General features: G+C 33.9%; 1 protein-coding gene and 1 pseudogene across 1 annotated transcript in view; one reads left to right on the top strand and one right to left on the bottom strand.

Annotated features, from left to right (window-relative positions):
- Positions 1–13,720, top strand: part of stw (straw) — a 234,711-nt gene extending 220,991 nt beyond the window's left edge. The window contains exon 10 of the mRNA XM_066726085.1: positions 13,548–13,720. Within this exon, the coding sequence (XP_066582182.1) occupies positions 13,548–13,720 (173 nt within the window). The remainder of the gene's footprint in view (positions 1–13,547) is intronic.
- Positions 13,721–15,942: 2,222 nt separating this feature from the next.
- On the bottom strand, positions 15,943–16,996 carry LOC136772863 (uncharacterized; annotated as a pseudogene).
- Positions 16,997–21,909: the final 4,913 nt, after the last annotated feature.

The following is a 21,909-nucleotide window of genomic DNA, read 5'->3' as shown; positions in this document are numbered from 1 at the left end:
CTCATAATGTGTGCATTAAATTGCGTTTCGTTTTATTTCGGTCTTACATTAAGAGACGCTAAATAAAGTTAACATTAAAATTAATAAAATTGCATTACTATATATTTTGATCTGCTACAATAAAGTGTTTTTTACAAAAGCTCTATAGACGATCGTGAGTTTCTCTGTCAGCTGATCCGGCATTCCTATTCCTTAAAGATGCGACTCCACCAACTAGGCACACTCCAATGAATAAAGCATCGCTCGCGACTTTATAAAGTAATCAGGTATATGAATGAATAAGACTAATGTTCTGTGAAGATGCTGTTATCCTCACTTGCTCAAATTTTGTCATTTTAATTCCTTACACCTGTTTCTGCCTGTTAATATTTCTAAGGCTCTATGCTCTCATTTGAACACCATAGATTTCTTAATATCCAGAAAAACGTTCTTTATTCCTTCGGATGCTCACTTTGATATTTTATATGTAGTCACCTCGACCGGTAATGGAATAGTCACATGAGCTTCACACTTATCAATCGAGATTTAGCGCTTAAGCGCAATAATGGGAATCATCACAATTAGCCTGTTATTAATATAGTGCGATATCAAGAGACACGGTAGTGTCTCGACGGCAAGTACATATAAAAGAAGATAATGACATGTCTGTACCGCCGAGCACTACCGTGTAATTTATACAGCAAGTTTGGCCGTCTCAATTTTTAAACCAATTTATTGCAATGAATGACCAATTGTGATGATTTAAATAAAGCTTTCCTTAAAATGGTTTTGAACAAACTTTCATTTGAGCCCACGAACATCAAAATCGGTTAACGCAATCCAGAGATCTCATACTCGGTTATCTATATCCCACAAAAAACAAGCTTTGCTTGTAAAAAAAGGACGGCAAGTACATAAGTCGTACCTAGTATGATTAATATATAGTAATATAAAATATTTTAATTAAAAAAAATAGTGAAATCCAAATGTTAGGCAAGTATAAATTTTTTCCATGGAGAAAATTGAAATTTGGAAAAAAGTAAATAGTAATACAAAAATTACTTGCCAGGCCCGTTGTATGCAATCGTATTAAATAACCACATTTTTAACTTACGAGAAGCAATGCTTATATTAAAAGATAGCGACTTACACATGAATATTACGGGCCCGGCAAGTAATTTTTGTATTACTATTTACTTTTTTCCAAATTTCAATTTTCGCCATGGAAAAAATTTAGACTTGCCTAACATTTGGATTTCACTATTTTTTTTAATTAAAATATTTTATATTACTATATATTAATCATAATAGATACGACTTATGTACTTGCCGTCCTTTTTTTACAAGCAAAGCTTGTTTTTTGTGGGATCTTATAACGTTTTGTAAGAATATGGGAATTAAAACTAAAAATTGTTTTAACTAATTCAATCTAATAAAACATTTTCCAATGTTCTCATCATTCCATAATGTAAAGCTTCAATTCGAGATATTAATTTATTAATCTATTAAATATAATACAAAATATTACAATGATGAGTTCTTATCATAATTACACTTTTAGAGGCATTTAACATAGGATTCAATGACTGTTTAAGTTATATTTTCAACATCTTATACCCAATATCACATTAAAGCCTTTCGCTTTCAAAAATTTGTTTCTAAATTTACCTTTAAATCCACTTTTTTCTTAGGTGTTACTCTCACTATCATCTTTGCATTATGGCTCTTTCCCTGGTAAACTAGTGACATTTATATATTCTTTTCATTAATATAAACTGTAAAATATATACCAATTAATGCAATGGAAGTCTATGTTTTTTAGGTATACTGCTTTCAGTTTCTTAAAGTTACACACTGTATGTTCTATTACATGTGAAATATTGAAATTATGAATTCTTTTCATATTTACACATCTACATAAATTTATTATAATTTTTATCAACTATGTGATTTCTAATTCCAAAGTTGTATGCCTAAAATCACCTGCAAGCACTTAACTCTCAAGGTTTCCTCATAAATTAGCTCATATTTATCCATCATTTTCTTAGCTGTTACCGTCAACATCAACTTTGAATTATGGCACTTTCTCCAGTACACTACCCATAGAGCACCTAGTAGCTTTAAGACAACTTTTAGGTGTCTTTTAGTCAATTGGATGACTAAAAGATGTCTATAAGACAACGTTTAGTCAAGTGTGCTGTATGGGTAGTACCATTTATATTTTCCTTTCATTAATATAAACTAGGAAATACACCAATTTATACAATGGAAGCCACTCTTTTGTGGATATACTGTTTTCAGTTTCGCAAAGGTATTCACTGTAAATTCTATTGCATGGAAAATATTAAAATGATGACTTCTTTTCATTGTTTCATTTCTAGATGACGTTATCATTATAATTATGATTTAATTGACTTATATATTTCAAAGGGTTTATGCGCAAAATAACCTACAAACCTTTCGCTATTAAAAATTGGCTTCCAAATTTTTTAATTTCTCCACCTTTTCCTTAGGTTTAACTCTCAACATTAACTTTGCATTATGGTTCTTTCTATGGTAAACTGGAATCATTTCTGACTTCTTGTATTAAATATTACAGCTCAACCCTGCACAATGACACAATAAACACGTTATTGTAAATCAATCTGAAATAACATCTCACTAAGTACCAAAAAATATATTACATATTATATTATAAAAATCAATGTTATTCTTATAAAAAATTAAATTTGAATAATTTGTTTGGTAATAATAATAATTTCTTTCTATTCTGATTGGAGAAACGTAGGTAAATATTTGGTTTTAATACTTGTTTATATTATAATTGAATATTAAATAACGATTAGAAAATATTTATCTGCTTTTCTTTAATCGTAGTAATAAGAAAGATTTATTGTCTCCTGGAAAATTATTCTTATATGTGATATAACCTATCGGGCATTTTTGAAATCCATATGAGTTTAAAAAAAGAAAAATTTAAACATGAATTTTGTTATTGATTTCCATACCTGGATGTTTAGCATATGTTTAAACCTCATCCTTCTCTGTTTCATTTACAACCTTCGTTAATCCGCATTCTCCAATGACAGGGTATTTCCAAGAATTGTTATAGCATTTGGCACTGGTTGGCATCAAACTGCAAACTATGAAATAATGCCTATATATAACTTTATTTTAATTAAACAAATTCTTTTTACAATGTACTTACTTTACATGAAAATGTTTATGTTTATAGCTGTTGAGACACTACCGTGTGTCTTAATTATGAGTGAATGTAACAAGATCATCCTTATCTGTTTTATCTGCAATAACCTGCATTCTTGAATAACAGGGTATTTCAATAACCTTTGAAGTACATCTGGAAAGAGAGAATCAACAAAGTAATTGTTATATTTTAATACATGCTTGAACTGAATTAAAAAAAAAATAAATAAACAATTAATTTTTAATTACTACATTTTAAGCGGTTGAATGAGTTACACATACTTTACCATATGATAATGAACAATTGGCTTATCTTTTTCTTTCGCTAGTAAATTGACATATCATTGAGTCATCAACAGTTAATCACATTTCAAACTACTGTTTCCATTGCTAAACCAGTACTCCGTAGTTGCATTAAACCAAAGCTCTGTTTTCCAGCAACACATGGCAGCACTATCTTCTTTATCTATTTTATTATAAAAAGTAGTAATATCCACTGGAACTGTAACTGATTCCTCTTTAACTATGGTAGTACCTTTTGTTGCTTGCATTTTTCCAAGAATTGTTATAGTATTTGGCACTGGTCTGGCATCAAATTGCAAACTATGAAAGGATACCTTGTATATAACTTTGCGTTAATTAAACTAATTTTTTTCACAATGTACTTACTTTTCATAAAAACGTTTATGTTAATTGCTGTTGAAACACTACCATGAGTGTTGGTTATGAGTGAACGTAACAACCTCATCTTTCTGTTTCTTTTACAATTTTCGTTAATCTACATTCTTCAATAACAGGGTATTTCCAAGAATTGTTAGAGCATTTGGCACTGGTATGACTTCAAATCAGAGCTACATACAAGGAAAATATTTTATTTATAACCTGAAATAAAATCCCACAAAGTACCACAAAATATTAAATTTTAATATATTTTACAATGTTGTGTTACTTATCTGATTCTCCATCAGACTCCTTCATGTATATATTCCTTTAGTTTGTTTAATTATCTACACTTTGAATTATATCATACTATTTTTATCCTAACAGAGTAATTTTGATTTTGACCTTATTGACAGTTCTATCGAAATCGATCGAAATTTAGGCTTATCCCGGTATTGAATGTAGCAGGTGAATATAGCAGTCAGCTTCAGTCCGACACATACAGAAGCGGCCAACTTCAGCCCGAGACATACAGAACGAAGGGAGAAGAATTTCAACTTCGGCATATATATAGCTAACAGAGTATGAGATCTCTGGATTGCGTGAACCGATTTTAATGTTTATGGGTTCAAATGAAAGCTCGTTCGAAACCATTTTAAGAAAAGCTTTGCTTAAATCATTATAGTGGATTATTCACAAAGAAAAATCGGTTTGAAAATTAGGACAGCCAAACTTGCTGTATAAGGGAGTAGTGCCTCGACGGCCGTATATACATGTCATTATCTACTTTTTTGTGTACTTGCCGTCAAGACACTACCGTGTCTCTTGATATATATTGAAAATTGAGATTCTTCTCCATAATCTTCTTCTTTTCCAGCCAGAATATATGTCTCGGGCTGAAGTTAACCGCTAAAGAAAATGACGTCATTTTTTCTCAGTGTTGCCAACTGGTTATACTTAACGACAAAACCAGTGTTCTGAACTATCAAATAAAATCGATGTAATCGATATAATTAATCCGGCGAATACTGTTAACAGTCAATTGTAATGTGAGGTAATTTATATATAATACAGTGAGGTTAATTATTGCTATGTTAGTGAATGCGTTAAATTTTCGAAATGATAAACAAAATTCGTTAAATAATGACATAAGGAGTCGACAATTATTAGATAAGTATAACATTATATTTTACAATACAGGATGTTAATAAACGTTGTGGTACTTTGTGAAATTTCTATTTCACATAAATTGAGATAGAACATTTCTATTTTCATTGCTGAGGATAGCAGACCTGACTGGATGAAATAAGATTAATATTTTCAACACTGAGCCAAGGAGAAGTATACTTTCAACATTTATGTGCATCGGAGATTATCAGGAGCATATTAATTAAATGAAATTGTTAAGATATTTGATAAACATATGCTAAACATCCAGGTATGGAAATCATTAACAAAATTAAGGTTTAACTTTTTCTTTTCTTTAAACTCATATGGATTTCAACTGTCCGATATGTTTATCATATATATGAACAATTTTCCAGGAGTTAATAAAGTTTCTGTTTACTACGATTAGATATAGAAATGAATTTTACAATATAATATGTCATATATGGTTTGGTATTTGTGAAATTGATTTTTCAGATTAAATTGAGACAGAACATTTCCATTGCCAATTTCATTGCTGATGCTACAACTGACTGGATGAAGTAAGATTAATATTATGCTTCTTAGGCCGATACACGGCATCCCTATATGAGAGAAGCTATTGTGAATTCGCCTTTCCCTAGTTCTTTTCTAGTTCCTTCCTATCGGATAAAGCTTTGATCTCTTTTATGTTGCCAGAATTTTCACCATGAAGCTCGGTTATCTCCGTCTATCTTCAAAGCGTTGAGATTTCGCCTTTGTGAAAGACGTGTAAATTTTTCTGGATAAACAAACTTACGTAAAGTATTCATCTATTCATTTATTCTTTTAAAATTTTCATTTTAAGCTGATATCGTGTTTTGCTTGATTCATAATGAGCATTCAAGATGAGAATGTTCCACAGTTTGAGTCGGACATTCAACAAGAAGAATATGATCAAAACCGGTCAGAAGAAGATCGTCATGGCGTTGAAGACAACCATATTGATGTTGAAAGCGAATATAATGAAGATTTAGCCGAGAATGCTCCTCCAGCAAAACGATCCTGTCGTGACAATACAAGTCTAGAACTAGAATTATTGAGAAATCAAGTACAATTTTTGTCCAATGCAATTAGTCAAGGTATATGGCAAAAGGAGAATCTAGAGGGACCAAGATCTCCTAATAAATTTTTAACCAGACCTTCGTCGTCAAGAACTTTAAATTTAGGTCTTTGCAAAACAGACGTAGACGAGAGAAAAACTACACGACCAGCTTGCGAAGAAAGATTGAAAAGACTGTCTACTCTTCAAAGATTCGGGCTGACAGAATGGAAGGATATAAGATATAGCAATACTTTAAAAGAATTTTTAGCTTTCCCGGGATTTATAGAACATAAAGTGAACGATGAACTTTGTTATTTGGAAAAATCTGCAGATCCGATTACATCTACGGAAAGAGTACTAGCAGGTTTGACCAATGCGATTTTGGCTCTACAAGAATCTTTGACAAATAAACTACAAGGGATAGTTGATTGGTCCTATTCTAATAAAGAGATCTCTCCTGATAATATTTTTGAATTATTCTTCCTAAACTTTGGCCCGGATACAGATATTTTTAAAAATTTTGAACGTATTCTACAAGTGATTTGTGGAAAACGGGCAGAATGTAATGAAAGGAGAAGAGATCGTATTTTAGCAGCAATTCCAAATAAGAATGTTCAAATCGCCTTAAAGTCAATCCCTCCAAACGTAGAGTATTTATTTTCAAAAAATGACTTATCTTCTTTAGTACAGTCCCTAGGTGGAACTCAGACCTGGTTGAATACACCAAACTATGTGAAAAATGATAGGATTCAGCAAAGAAAGAACTCATTACCGAGTAAAACTCCAAACCGTAATTTTCATGCACAGGGAAATAATCGACAAAAAGTTAGAAGTGGATCAGATCTTTTTCGAGGTAATAACAACCCAGTCAAATCTTCAGGGTCCAGAAAAGATTATCCTAAACTCAAATCTGAGTCTTTTCGTAAAAAACTTGAGAAATAACTCAGCAGAATTCATGGAGGGCCAGCTTCTCAAATATCAAGAGAGTTGGAAACGAATGGGAGCTCCTTCTGTAATCCTAAAAATCATATCAGGTCTTCGTATTCCGTTCACGAACAAACCAAGATTAATAAGAGACTGGAGGAGTTCCAAGTATACAACAATAAAGTCAGATCAAATGACGGAACAAATTACATTGTTAAAAAAGCAGAAAATTTTGGAAAATCCAAAGAATGTGGGATCAAGTTTCATTTTCAGAATGTTTCTTGTACCAAAGAAAAATGGGGAATCAAGACCAATTTTCGACCTCAGAGGAATCAACAGGTTCGTAAAAGCGAAATATTTTCGCCTTATTTCACATTCGAAAATTCCAGATTTTCTTCAATTATCAGACTGGATGATGAAAATAGATTTGGCTCACGCATATTTTCACATTCCAATAGCGAACTCACACCGATGTTTCCTCCGTCTTGTATACGACGAGGAGCTCTTACAGATGACAAGCCTCCCATTCGGACTTTCATCTGCCCCTCACGCCTTTGCAACTGTAACCAATTGGGTTGCAGAGATCCTTCGATCGAAAGGGGTGAGGTTAGTTGTCTATCTAGACGACTTTTTACTGGTTTCACAAGACAAAACCAAATTGGTTTCCGACTTCTTCGAAACAGTGAACCTTCTACGATCCCTAGGCTGGAAGGTGAATCTAGAGAAATGCATCTCAGAGCCTTGTCAATAAATAGAGTTCCTTGGTCTAATTTGGAACACCCAGTTTGGAATAATCAAACTACCTACAAAAAAACAAGAAAAGATTCTGTATTTAACCAAAAACTTGTTGAGGAAAAAAAGCTGCACACTCAAAGAATCGCAGTGCCTTTTGAGGCATCTCAACTTTGCAAATTTTGTCGTTCAGCGAGATTGACTCCACTGTCATTTTCTGCAGAGATTTTTAACTCTCTTCAAACAGGGCAGACCCAGAGAGAGAATCCGAATAAATACAAGAGCAATTCAAGATTTGAAATGGTGGACAACATTAACAGTTCCCTCAATCCCTCTCCGCAAAGCTGCAGCAACTCATTTCCTCACTACCGACGCAGCAGATTCGGGTTGGGGAGCACAACTGAACGAAACTCACATATCCGGATCTTGGACAATCGAACAGAAAAGATGGCATTCCAACAGGAAAGAACTTTTTGCAGTATATATGGCAATAAAGAATCAAGCTCACAATCTCAAAAATACAAGAATCCTTCTTCAAACAGACAACAACACGGTTATAGCATATATTCAAAAAGAAGGGGGCACGAAATCCCTCGAATTATACAGAATAACCTACCATCTTCTGATATTAATCGACGATCTAGAAATAGAAATAACTGCATTTTACTCACCCGGAAAATACAACAACATAGCCGACAGCTTGTCAAGAGGAAAAGTTCCGTTAGAGTGGCACCTTCTTCCACGGGCTACAGAAAGTATCTTCAAACGATGGGGCGTACCCGAGATAGATTTTTTCGCATCAGCAGATACAGTGATTGTAAAAAAATATGTTTCCAGAGATTGCAAAGATCCATACGCTTACTTTATAGACGCCTTCAGTCAACCATGGAATGTTCACCTAGGTTGGTTATTCCCTCCTCCCAATCTTGTTCCCAGAGTACTAGCTCACATCAAGATATGCCAAGGACACTTCCTGTTAGTAGTACCGAAATGGGAAAGAACCTTCTGGATGGCAGACCTGATCAATCAGAGCCTAGGACCTCCAGTAACGATCCCAAAGTTGAACAGAACACTGGTGGACATCGCGACAAATCAACCCCCTCCACAAGTGGACCAGATTTGCTTACAAATCTGGAAAGTTCGGGGTGGTGTAAACAAACCATAGATTGGTCTGCGGAGGAATGCGGATTACTAATGAAAAGCTGGCGATCTTCAACCTTGAGTACATATAAAACTCCAATTAGAAAATGGATCGATTGGTGTAAAGAAGCAGAAATAGACCTAGGAACACCAAGGGCTAAAGATTTAGCAAAATTTTTGGGAAATCTATTCTTAAAAGAAAGTTTGGCTTATAAAACTATCTTGGTTTATAAATCGGCAATTTCAACATTTTGTGCAGGCGGTCCATCAGAGGGAATATCCTCTGAATTCATAGTCAGACAAATACTGAAAGCCATTTCAAATTCGAGACCAAGAGAAATAAAATCCCCTATTTGGGATGCGAGAATTCTGTTGGAATGGTTGATGAATAAAACAGATAATTTATCTTTCTTTGAAGTCTCAAGAAGAACAGCATCGCTTCTTTTGTTGGCATCGGGACGACGTGTACACGACTTAACGTTACTAAGGATTTCAAAAGAATTTTTGATAAATTTAGGAGACGAAATAATTTTATGGACTGAGTTTGGTTCAAAAACTAATAGATCAAACTTTAGACAAGCTGGGTGGCGGTTATCAAAACATTCCAACATTTGGATATGTCCGATAACATGGATCAGGGTCTTACTCAAGAAATCAGAAGATAGAAGAAAAGGAACGAATTTAGATGAACTTTTCATCTCTGTAACGGGTCCAGCTAAAGCAGCGTCGAGAACGATGATCGCAGGTTGGATTAAATCTTCACTAAAAGACGAAGGTATTGAAGCATCACCTGGCAGCATCAGACCAGCAGTAGCATCTAGAAATTGGCTAGAAGATGTGTCTACACAAGAGATTCTCGATCGAGGAAATTGGAAATGTGCAGAAACTTTTAGAAAATTTTATTGTAGAGAAGTCAAAATTATAAATCAACACCCCCAGGGTATACTTTATTCTAATTTTAAGCCAATATAAAAGTTAAGCATACATACTTCATTTAATCTATTAAACTGACATTCAGATATTCTTATTACTATATAGTTCATTTGTGATTTTGGTAGCTAAAATAAATAGTATATTAAATTGCATAATCATTATATTTTCATCACATAGCGTTGAGAGAATTTCACCAGTAGATACCAAACACATCTCTCATATAGGGATGCCGTGTATCAGCCTAAGAAGCATAATATAGGTGTTTTGGATTACAGCAAAACACGTATTATGTTTCATGCCGATACACGGCTCCCGGTAAGGCTCTTACTGGATTAGAACTTCTATGAAGATAGACGGAGATAACCGAGCTTCATGGTGAAAATTCTGGCAACATAAAAGAGATCAAAGCTTTATCCGATAGGAAGGAACTAGAAAAGAACTAGGGAAAGGCGAATTCACAATAGCTTCTCTCATATAGGGATGCCGTGTATCGGCATGAAACATAATACGTGTTTTGCTGTAATCCAAAACACCTATATTTACATATCTTCAACACTATGCCAAGGAGAATTATACTTTCAACATTTATGTGCATCGGTGCTTATCAGGAGCATATTAATTAAAAGAAATTGTTAAGATTTTTGATAAACATATGCTAAAATCTCAGGTATGGAAATCATTAATAAAATTGATGTTCAACTTTTTCTTTTCTTTAAACTCATATGGATTTCAAAAATGCCCGATAGGTTATATCACATATAAGAATAATTTTCCAGGAGACAATAAAACTTTCTTATTACTACGATTGAAGAAAAGTAGATGAATATTTTCTAATCGTTATTTAATATTCAAGTATAATATAAAAATGTATTAAAACCAAATATTTATCTACGCTTCCCTAATTAGAATAGAAAGAAATTATTATTATCTCCAAAAAAATCATTCAAATTTAATTTTTTATAAGAATAACATTTAATTTTATATTATAATATGTAACATATTTTTTGGTACTTAGTGAAATTTTATTTCAGATTGATTTACAATAACGTGTTTATTGTGTCATTGTGCAGGGTTGAGCTGTAATATTTAATACAAGAAGTCAGAAATGATTCCAGTTTACCATAGAAAGAGCCATAATGCAAAGTTAATGTTGAGAGTTAAACCTAATGAAAAGGTGGAGAAATTAAAAAAATTGGAAGCCAATTTTTAATTGTGAAAAGCTTGCAGGTCATTTTGGGCATAAACTCTTTGAAATATATAAGTCCATTACATAATAAATATAATGATAACATCATCTATATATATATAGAAATGAAACCATGAAAAGAAGTCATCATTTTAATATTTTCCATGCAATAGAATATACAGTGAAGAATTTTGCGAAACTGAAAGCAGTATATCCACAAAAGAGTGGCTTCCATTGTATAAATTGGTATATTTCCTAGTTTATATTAATGAAAGGAAAATACAAATGGCACTATATAGTTTGCTTGAAAAAGAACCCTGATTCATAATTGATATTGATAGTAAAAGTTAAGAAAAAGGTAAAAAAAGGAATCAATTTCTAAGCAAATTCTTGAGACTGAAGTGCTTGCAGGTGATTTTGGGTATACAATTTTGGAATTTGAAATCAAATAGTTAATGAATATTATAACAAACTCATGTATATCTATAAATATGAAAAGAGATCACGATTGCAATATTTTAAAAGTGATGAGGCATACGGTGAATAAAATTAGGAAACTGAAAGCTGTATATTTAATAAAGAAAGGCATCCATTGTATGAATTGGTGTATTTCCTAATTTATATTAATAAAAGGAAAATATTAATGGCACTAGTGTGCTGGAGAAAGTGCCATTAATCAAAGTTGGTGTTGAGGGTAACAGCCAAGAAAATGATGGATAAATATGAGTTATAAGAAAATCCTAGAGAGTAAAGTGCTTGCAGGTGATTTTGGGCATACAACTTTGGAATTAGAAATAACATAGTTGATGAAAATTATAATAAAATCATGTAGATATGTAAATATGAAAGGAATTCATGATTTCAATATTTCACATGTAATAGAGCATACGATGTGTAACTTCAGGAAACTGAAAGCTGTATAAATAAAAAACATAGGCTTCCATTGCATTAACTAGTATATATTTTACAGTTTATATTAATGAAAAGAATATATAAATGTCACCCGTTTATCAGGGAAATAGCCATATTGCAAAAGTGATAGTGAGAGCAACAACTAAGAAAAAGGTGGAATTAAAGGTAAATTTAGAAACAAATTTTTGAAATCGAAAGGCTTTAAGATGATTTTGCGTATAAGATGTTGAAAATATAATTCAAACAGTCATTGAATCCTATGTTAAATGCGTCTAAAAGTGTAATTATGATAAGAACTCATCATTGTAATATTTTGTATTTTATTTAATAGATTAATAAATTAATATCTCGAATTGAAAAGTTACATTATCGAACGATGACAACATTGGAAAATGTTTTGTAGATTGAATTAGTTAAAACAATTTTTTAGTTTTAATTCCTATATCTTACAAAACGTTATAAGATCCCACAAAAAACAAGCTTCGCTTGTAAAAAAAGGACAGCAAGTACATAAGCCGTATTTAGCATGATTAATATATAATAATATAAAATATTTTAATTAAAAAAAATAGTGAAATCCAAATGTTAGGCAAGTATAATTTTTACCATGGCATAAATTGAAATTTGGAGAAAAGTAAATAGTAACACAAAAATTACTTGCCGGGCCTGTTGTATGCAGTCGTATTAAATAGCCACATTTATAACTTACGAGAAGCAACCCATACAGCACACTTGACTAAACGTTATCTTATAGACATCTTTTAGTCATCCAATTGACTAAAAGACACCTAAAAGTTGTCTTAAAGCTACTAGGTGCTCTATGGGAACGCTTATATAGCAAGATAACGACTTACACATGAATATTACGGGCCCGGCAAGTAATTATTGTATTACTATTTACTTTTTTCCAAACTGCAATTTTCGCCATGGTAAAAATTTATACTTGCCTAACATTTGGATTTCACTATTTTTTTTAATTAAAATATTTTATATTACTATATATTAATGATGCTAAATACGATTTATGTACTTGCTGTCCTTTTTTTACAAGCGAAGCTTGTTTTTTTTGGGATTATGAATTTCTTCACGTTACAGATTAGCTACAAATCCGAAACACAGTTAGGAATTCACAAGATATCTGTAGCATTGAGTTTCTGGTATAATGCCATCCTTGTCACCTTTATACCAAGCGTCAAAGAAAAATAGCAAAGCAAAATACATATTCCTACCATATTTTCCCACTCTACACTGAGCTTGAACTATTTATTTGTATGTGCTCCCCAGTAATAAACATTTTCAGTTAATAAAAAGTAGAAAGGAAGATCGAGCAAACTATTGAAGAAACGCATTTCCTTTTCTGAGTGTATATTTTCATAAAACTAGTCTACCTATGTCAAATTTTTATATTGCCTATTAAACTTTATTTAAGACCGAGATTTAAGAATAATGATTGACATTTGAGCTTATATATCATGCTTATATCAAGAAAATACCTGGGTTTACATAATATAAACAAGAAATCTTTATAGCATTAAGAATAAGTGGATCAATTATTAAGAAATAATATAGTGTATAAACGGTATCTACATAATATATAAAAGTTACTGCATCATATATTTATTTCTATTTCAATTTAATTTATTACAGGTTACTGGCTATTCCACTGTCACTTCTTGTTTCACATATTAATAGGAATGAATCTTATATTGCATGTTGGAACACATGCTGATCTACCACCAATTCCGCCAAACTTTCCAACATGTGGGGATCATCTGCCACCTATAACGCCTCCACTACCCATAGACACAATGTATCATTGATTTATATAAATGATAAATCATGAATTGAGATTTTTCAAAATACAGGACCTGTAAAATAGTTAGCCCATTGAAAATCTAAAAACTGGTAGTTTTAGAATAAATTTATAAAACGTATTTGTACTATTTCAAAAATCGATTATATAGTAGCATTTATGTAGCCTTAAATGAAGTAGGGAAGGCGTATTAAGGACATATTGCAAATTTTCAATTGAAACCCATGTCTTTCTTTCGCACGTTTGATGCTCCTGTAAAAGTTTCTCCAAAATATGTTCATTGACTCATTAACGCCTAATCGGAAACTTTTTTTTTAAAGGTTCATTGTTCTATATCAATTTAAAAATAAATTAGATTACAATGTCATTTCATACAGTTTAGAGTATGCTATTTAAGAATTAGATGAGAGATTTGAGTTATCTATACTAATAACAAATAAGCAGCGGTTTTTTATACCCGAAAGTCCGTAAAAATAGATGACATTTGTTTGAATATTTTGTTTCACATAGAAAGTAATAAAGTATTTAGATTGGAATACGACTATAAGTGAACAAAACTGTTGTACTATAAGACCGTATTTCTTTTAAATTCTAAAATTAAGATTGCGGCTAAATAATAGTAGTTGTAACATAATATTACGGAAATACAACGAACTTATCTCTATTACTCAGTACATTTTATTTTGCCAATATTAATTAACCATTCAAAATAATGGATTTGATACTTTCAATCCAGTTTCACTAAAATATAATTTTATAAACTGACGAATTATATAGGATGTTCAAGAAGTTTTGAGAGCTCTGTATTATCTAGAGAACTAAGAATATTAAAGAAAACTGTCCAATGCATACTTTTAGTGCTGTAAAAATCTACCACTTGGTGATATTTATTTGCCATTAAGAGGCATGTTGAACAACATATTAAGTTCAGCTTCATTTAAAAAAAAAAAAAAATATTTCGTTTTATATATGATTGCAGCTGGTTTCAAAAACCTTTAAAATATTGTTGAACGTATCATTTCACCCAGCCGCTTACGCGTACGAGATAGTTAGATTTGAAACTTGTATCAGTAGGTAAGTAATAATACGCATCTCTATGTGCAATATATTCACATACTAATTCAACACACACCTTCACCTGTATGTAATTTTGATTCAAAATATCAACTGAACAACTGGATGAAATAATACATTCAAAAAGTTGTAGAAACCCTTAATGGGAAGGCCTATACCGACGAAAGCTCCGCGTGGTGCCACTCACGTCACATTATGAGTGTACGTTAAGATAGTTCGCTAGGCAGCTCACAGATGGCGCATTGAATGTTTATATTCCGAGACTCAAATAATATGGCTGCAAGGGAGATGTGCTTTTGCCGCCCTCCTTTCCCCACCCTGCAGGCGAATACGACGAACGACCAGCATGAAACCGAGGATTTAGACTGTTGTACGGTAAGAGGTGAGGGGAATGCTCCGGTCGCTCCGGGCGAGACGGAAGGAGACACGAGAGGAATGAAAATTTCGGAAAACGAATTTTCATAGTACATGCTTATTGTTAAAGGAAAAAATCTAAAGAAAATAAAGGCATGTACCTCATTAGATAGATTATTGGTTAAGGGGGTATCCTGCTTTGGAAGGCCTAAAAAACCGTTTTTTAGGGAATTTTTTTAAGATGGAAAAAAATAACCAATTCCAGCGAACTTTCAGGAATATTTTAGTATATAATTGAACATTATAAAAAATTTTTTTTAAAGAAAAATATCAAAATGCAGCCGATTATTAGACACATCTGTTGGGCAATCCGTAATCGGAGTCTTCTATTGGCGGGAGTGATAGAGCTCTTAATTTTGGTCTGAAACAGAAAGCCAAAAAAATATTTCATTTTCATATATGTATTTTCTATTTGAACCAAGAAAAATCCGAAGAAATTGTGAAATTTGACATTTTTTCCGAATTTGAAGCAAAAAGTGCTTTTTACGAGAAAAAAAAATCTCTTCAATGTGCTGAAAAAGTCTTTTAGAAATTTATTTCCAAAAACCTTTTTGGTTCATATAGAAGAGTAGATAAAACTGAAGCTAAAAAACTTCGGATCGTTACGATAGCTTATTTATTTTTTTTGCAAACACGCCCGCCAGTTTAGAAAAAGTGGAAAAACGAAAACTCGAGAAAAAGCGCTTTGAAGTTTATGAACTGGAAAAATGTTACTTTTCGACTACTTACGGCAATAATTCGCTAATCAGCTATTCCTGCGACATACAATAGACCTTCTCAGCTTCCTCATGGAACTCATTTTGTTGAAGTTGTTCAAGTCTACGGGCCGTACGAGCTTCCTTACTGGAAAGAGACGAACGTCGTCTTTCTCGTCCAATCCGTTGTATGTCGACATTATCCGAAAACATTTTACATTGCTGACCAATTTTCAAATTGAGTAATTGCATGGTATGCGGAACTGCTGAATATCCTTCATTGAACATTCCTGCAGCCATATACGCAGCAATTTCTACGATTTTTTGACCAGAATTGAGATGTTTCGGAGTTATGCTCTAGACAGTGGGGTTGAAGGATTCGTTCGATTTTTGCGTGTGTCCACCTAAGCATTGCGTCATGAGATCGTCATTCAAAAGTTCTTCGTAGATTGGACGAATATGTTCCTCCACTTTTTCGTCAATCAATCGAGCAGAATGTTTGAAGGATGCAAGACGATGACGAGGGGAGGAGCGCGCGCGTTTCAGTCTGACCGAGCACTGGCACTTGCTCGATGCCCCGCTGCGTTTAGTGCTGTATCTTCGGAAATACTGCGAATCCGACTCTATAACTTCGTATATATGTTCTTATACATATAAGGAATAGATTTAAGCAATAAAAAAAATCGATTTTTTGAACGTTCTAAAGCAGGATACCCCCTTAAACCAAAGATATTCTTAATCGGACCAATAGTTTAGCTGCAACAATGATTTAATCCAAAAGAGCGGTAGTTGAAGAAAAACAAACTTACTGCTTCATGCTTTCATCTTTTTCAAGCTACAATTTTCAAATATATTCAACGAAATAAAAAGATATAATGATGAAGATCAAAATAGATGCTGTTATTTGAAAATTTACTTCTAATATAGTTTTGCGAATTTTCTATGCTCAACTGATGATGAAAAGAGATTGATGCATGGCGTATTACGTCTGTCCTTCTTCAACCAACACTCTTTCGGATTTTAACATTTTTTGCAGCCAAACTATTGGTTAGATCGAGATTATCTTTGTTGTAGGCGATACTCTGTCTTATGAGGAACATGTCTTATTTTTTTCAGATTTGTCCATTTTAAAATAAGCCCATACTATGAAAATTCGTTTCCGGAAGCTTGTACTCCCCTCGCCTCTTCCGCCTCGCCCAGAGCGAAACGGAACACATTCTCCTTACCTCTTATCGCGCAATAGTCTAGTAGCTCACATTCAAGCTTGCCGTACACGCCTAATGTGGGGTGAAAGAGGGGCAGAGTAAAAGCAGCGTTGCACTAATTTCGATAACACGAGCTTATTTGTGATGGCAAAAATCTGAAAAAAATATGACACGTTCCTTAATTACCACAATATCAGCCAAAAAAAGAAGATCTCGTTCGGACCAATGGTGCAGTTGCAAAACATGTGTAAATATTACAAAGCATTGGTTTGAAAAGGACAGAGGTTTCACGGCATGCATGGCTCTCATCCTGTCATCAAGTGAGCATTCAAATCTGAAAAAATCGTATGCTTATAAACTAAAAACTGAATAGTATAACATTTACTTATATCATCTCTATTATGTTTTCTTGATTTCATTGCATATTGTTGAGATTTAATGATAGAAAAAATAAGAAGCATAAATCAGTACGTTTGTCCTTTTCCAACCAACGCTCTGTTAGATTTAAACATTTCTTGCAAACAAACTATTAGTCCGAGCGTCTTTGTTGTTGTTTTAGCTAAGTGTGTTGTGAACGAGGCTTAGCTGTCCTTGTGGCATAAGCTTGAGTATTCTCAAATATATTATCTAATAATAAATCGGGAATACCGTATTTGATTTTGAATGTACATATTTTCAATATTGGGTATTTAGAGTGGCCTCTTATGGGTAAAAATTCTAGTGAAGAAACTGTTCTATTTTACTATCATTACATCTATTTGGACCATTTTCAAAAGACAGCGTTATTTGTGAAGCGATTTTCGATTTCGTGGACGTTTTGAAACCAGCAGAATAACGCCTTTGGGATAAAACAGTGAATCTTTCATTTTTTTCTCAGTTAACTTTAATATTTATTAATTAATTTTCATATATTTTTTTATTTTTCAATATTTTCTTGCTTTATTCCAAAGCTGCTATTCTGCCGATTACAAAACCACTGCGAATTTGAAAATCGGTTCATAAACAACGCTGTTTTTTGAAAACTAAGATTTCAGGTGGAAATGCTCTATAATGTTGGTATAGATGTTACTCTTAAGATAAGCTGTAATAAATAGTATTAAAAAAAGAGGCGTTTGTTTTTTGGAAATCTATGGGTGACCTTCGTGTGACACTTAACTTCCACCCGAGGTTAAACTGAAGAGACCTTTGAAAATAATTAGAATAACACTATAAATAATAGCCTAATATTTCCCGAAAACTTCTAATTGTTGAATTATTTAAAAGGTCCGAAACCTTCGGTACATTCTGTATGCAAGGTTTATCAATATTAGCACGCTATACCTTAATAGAGGATAGTTTTGATCTTATTTTAAGACATACATTTTCTCAATCATTTATTTCGTAAATCGGTAATTTTTTATTTATTAGATTTTTTTGCCAAGAGTATGTAACATAATATGACATTTAAAATTACGTTCGATAAAGAAGTAAAAAAATAGGTACCATTGCAATTGTGAAAACATTACAGGTAAGATAAGAATACCTATTAACGGGATCCCTCAAGCCCTCTGCAGCCAACATTACGGAACGAAAAACGAGAGAGAATTGTCCAGCGCTATTTTTCGACCGATTTCAATGTTTTATGGCTTGTTGGAATCCTTAGGACTCGTACCGTGTCATAAATAAAGCCGTATTTTCCAAAAAACGTAAAAAAAATAAAATTGTTTAAAAATTTGCATTAATAATATTTAAACGCAAAACAAATTGAAAAATCGGGCTTCTTTATGACGAGATGCCAGACCTAACGATTCCAACAAGCCCAAAAACATTGAAATCGGTTGAGAAATAGAGCCGTACCATTGTCCCGCGTTTCTGAGGTGGACGAAAAGCAAAAATTTTTAGGAAAGAAGCTAGGCTTCCTCCCCTCTCGCGGCTCACGCTAACGTGTTCCACCGCTCTAGCATCGAACCTTACTGCGAAGCTTTCCTCTCATATTTACGCTATTCCCCTATCTGTAGCTATACATATATAAATACTGCTAAAATAATGTTGAGAACATTTCATCTTGCCGATATAATGAAGTTGCTAAAAATGCAATTATCATTTTGAAATAAAATTGTAGAAAAGGAGGTTTCGTGTTGCTTGAAATATAAGTCATACGGCGAAACGCGGGACAATGGTACAGTCGTATTTTTAAATAGAATTTGATGATACTAGTCATAACTAAAGCCATTCTTTATGTAGATTATCCTAAAGAGCTCGCATTTTCGATAAAGCTTACAGTTTTTCAGCTATGAACGATTGAAATTGCACGGCGCACAAATACATATTTCCTCTCTCGCTTAGATCAGCTGTTGCGCACGTCCATCTTCAATCACTCATAACTGGAAAACTATAAGCTTTATCGAAAACTCGAGCTCTTTAGGACAATCTACATGAAGAATGGCTTTAGTTATGACTAGTCTCATGAAATTCTATTGAGAAATACGCCTGTACCATTGTCCCGCGTTTTGCCAGAATTTCAGGTCTTCAAGCGTCACTGACTCGTTCATTCTGCTATTTATTTCGAGCAAAGTAAAAATGCCCCAACAACTTGGGTGGCATCATTGAATAGAGCGTGAAAAGGGAAGACGCTTTATAATATTTTTATAATTTTGCAACGCTTCTTTTGTTCATTATAACGCACACTGTAACAAGATGCGTACTCGGAGTAAAGAAAGTTGGCTTCCCCTCTCCCCTCTGCAGTTTGTTGCCTTGTTCTTCAGCGTATGCACACCAGCATAGTAGGCCTACATACATACGGGTGCGACTGTGTTAGTGACTCGTGGAGTGTACTGTAAACAAACACACATAGCGTTTACCATGTATGTACGTGGGTCTTATTTTCAATCGCGAAATTGCCATTCTAAATTTATTGCATTGCACCTTCTACGACAAGCATCATAAGATTAAGAAATACTCATAGCAGCATGTACATTATCGAGAGCTTTTAATGTAATTTTTCAATGTGCAATCGTACTTTTATTTGTTCCGAAATAAATAGCAGAATGAACGAGTCAGTGACGCTTGAAGACCTGAAATTTCGGTAAAACGCGGGACAATGGTACAGGCGTATTTCTCAATAGAATATCATGAGACTAGTCATAACTAAAGCCATTCTTCATGTAGATTGTCCTAAACTGCTCGAGTTTTCGATAAAGCTTATAGTTTTCCAGTTATGAGTGATTGAAGATAGACGTGCGCAACAGCTGATCAAAGCGAGAGAGGAAATATGTATTTGTGCGCCGTGCAATTTCAATCGTTCATAGCTGAAAAACTATAAGCTTTATCGAAAATGCGAGCTCTTTAGGACAATCTACACGAAGAATGGCTTTAGTTATGACTAGTCTCATCAAATTCTGTTGAAAAATACGACTGTACCATTGTCCCGCATTTCGCCGTATGTCTTATATTTCAAGCATTACGAAATCTCCTTTTCTACAATTTTATTTCAAAATGATAATTGCATTTTTAACAACTTCATTATATCGGCAAGATGAAATGTTCTCAACATTATTTTAGCAGTATTTATACAGGGTTTTTTCCTAACGGCGGCATATAGGAGAGTAGAGGAGCTATGCGGTTCCGATGACAGGGAGTGGGGGAAGCTGTTTTGTGGTGTGGAAGGGGGATGGATGGGGATAAGACTCTCTTAGTATGGTAGTGGTGGGGATGAGGAAGGAAAGGGTCTTATAGTGGGATCGCGTTTGGTTAGGGAGGGTGGGGGTATTTTTCACCCTATGTCACTGTAACGTAGGGGTCAGCCACCTCGCCGAACCAAAGTAGATCGCACGCGTCCGTGTGCAATACCGGTAGTATTGCACATTGCTGACACCCGGAATTCTTTTCCGGAAATGCGTCAAACCTTGGGCGTCGGCCGTGGATGTGGAGACTTTTTGGTCGTCATGTGTCGAAAGATCATGGCGCTACTGACGACACATGACCTATTAAGCCTCCTACATATATGCGAGTTCCGCGACCCTCAAGTCGAGTCTTATTCTGTGCAAGCTTAGCCGCTGCCGCATCATCCGCGTTCCAAGGTCGTAACTCTAGTGTTCGTTCCACGGGAGCAGAGTACTCCACCGTATTCTAACTAAAACCTCTTGCCCAGTCGCCGTGTACTGGTAGTTAAGTCTAGTATAATTCAATCCGAAAACAAGTCGTGTGGAAATCATCGCGAGTGTGTATCTTTCAGTCGTGCTTAACACGTACCGTTCTGAAAGATAACAATAACTACTACGAACTGATTATAATAATTTAAGTGCGAGTAACTCACAACCATAGGAGGGTCTAGTCTCTCCAATAGTTGTGACGAATAATAAATAATCCTGCGAATGCTGATACAGCATATTTAGTGTTTACTGTAAGTACAATTGTAATAGCTGAAAATATATATATTTGTGTCAAATCTGCTGTTCCAACGTGTGTTTATACACACTATCATTCACCCCGAATTCTGCCAATTCATTACATTCTTACCGCTCGGAGTGTAATACTTTAGTTCATTGTACTGTGAGTCGCAAAGCTCAATCGGCGTTTCTACTGACCCAGACTGTCGTGTCTAGTCAGCGCGAAACCCGACCGATAGGCGGCCACGACTACCCAGTACGTAACAAATCTGGTGACAGCGGTGGGATCTCGCAGGAAATTCCGTTTCTACAGAATTTCCTCAGGGTGTGAACAGCTTGTTTGACACAGTGTTATTCAAATTTTTCTACTAACTTCCGATATAAAATGCCTTTCACCCCTACACGATCACCACCCGGACCTCCACCTCTTCCACCCGCTAA

The sequence above is a fragment of the Prorops nasuta genome, unplaced genomic scaffold (genome assembly GCF_024137725.1).
Source record: "Prorops nasuta isolate Cenicafe-Biocafe unplaced genomic scaffold, Cenicafe_Pnas_1.2 PNAS00001, whole genome shotgun sequence".
Taxonomy (NCBI): Eukaryota; Metazoa; Arthropoda; class Insecta; order Hymenoptera; family Bethylidae; genus Prorops; species Prorops nasuta.
Note: the sequence above shows the minus strand (reverse complement) of the source record. Positions and strands in the feature narration are given on the sequence as shown.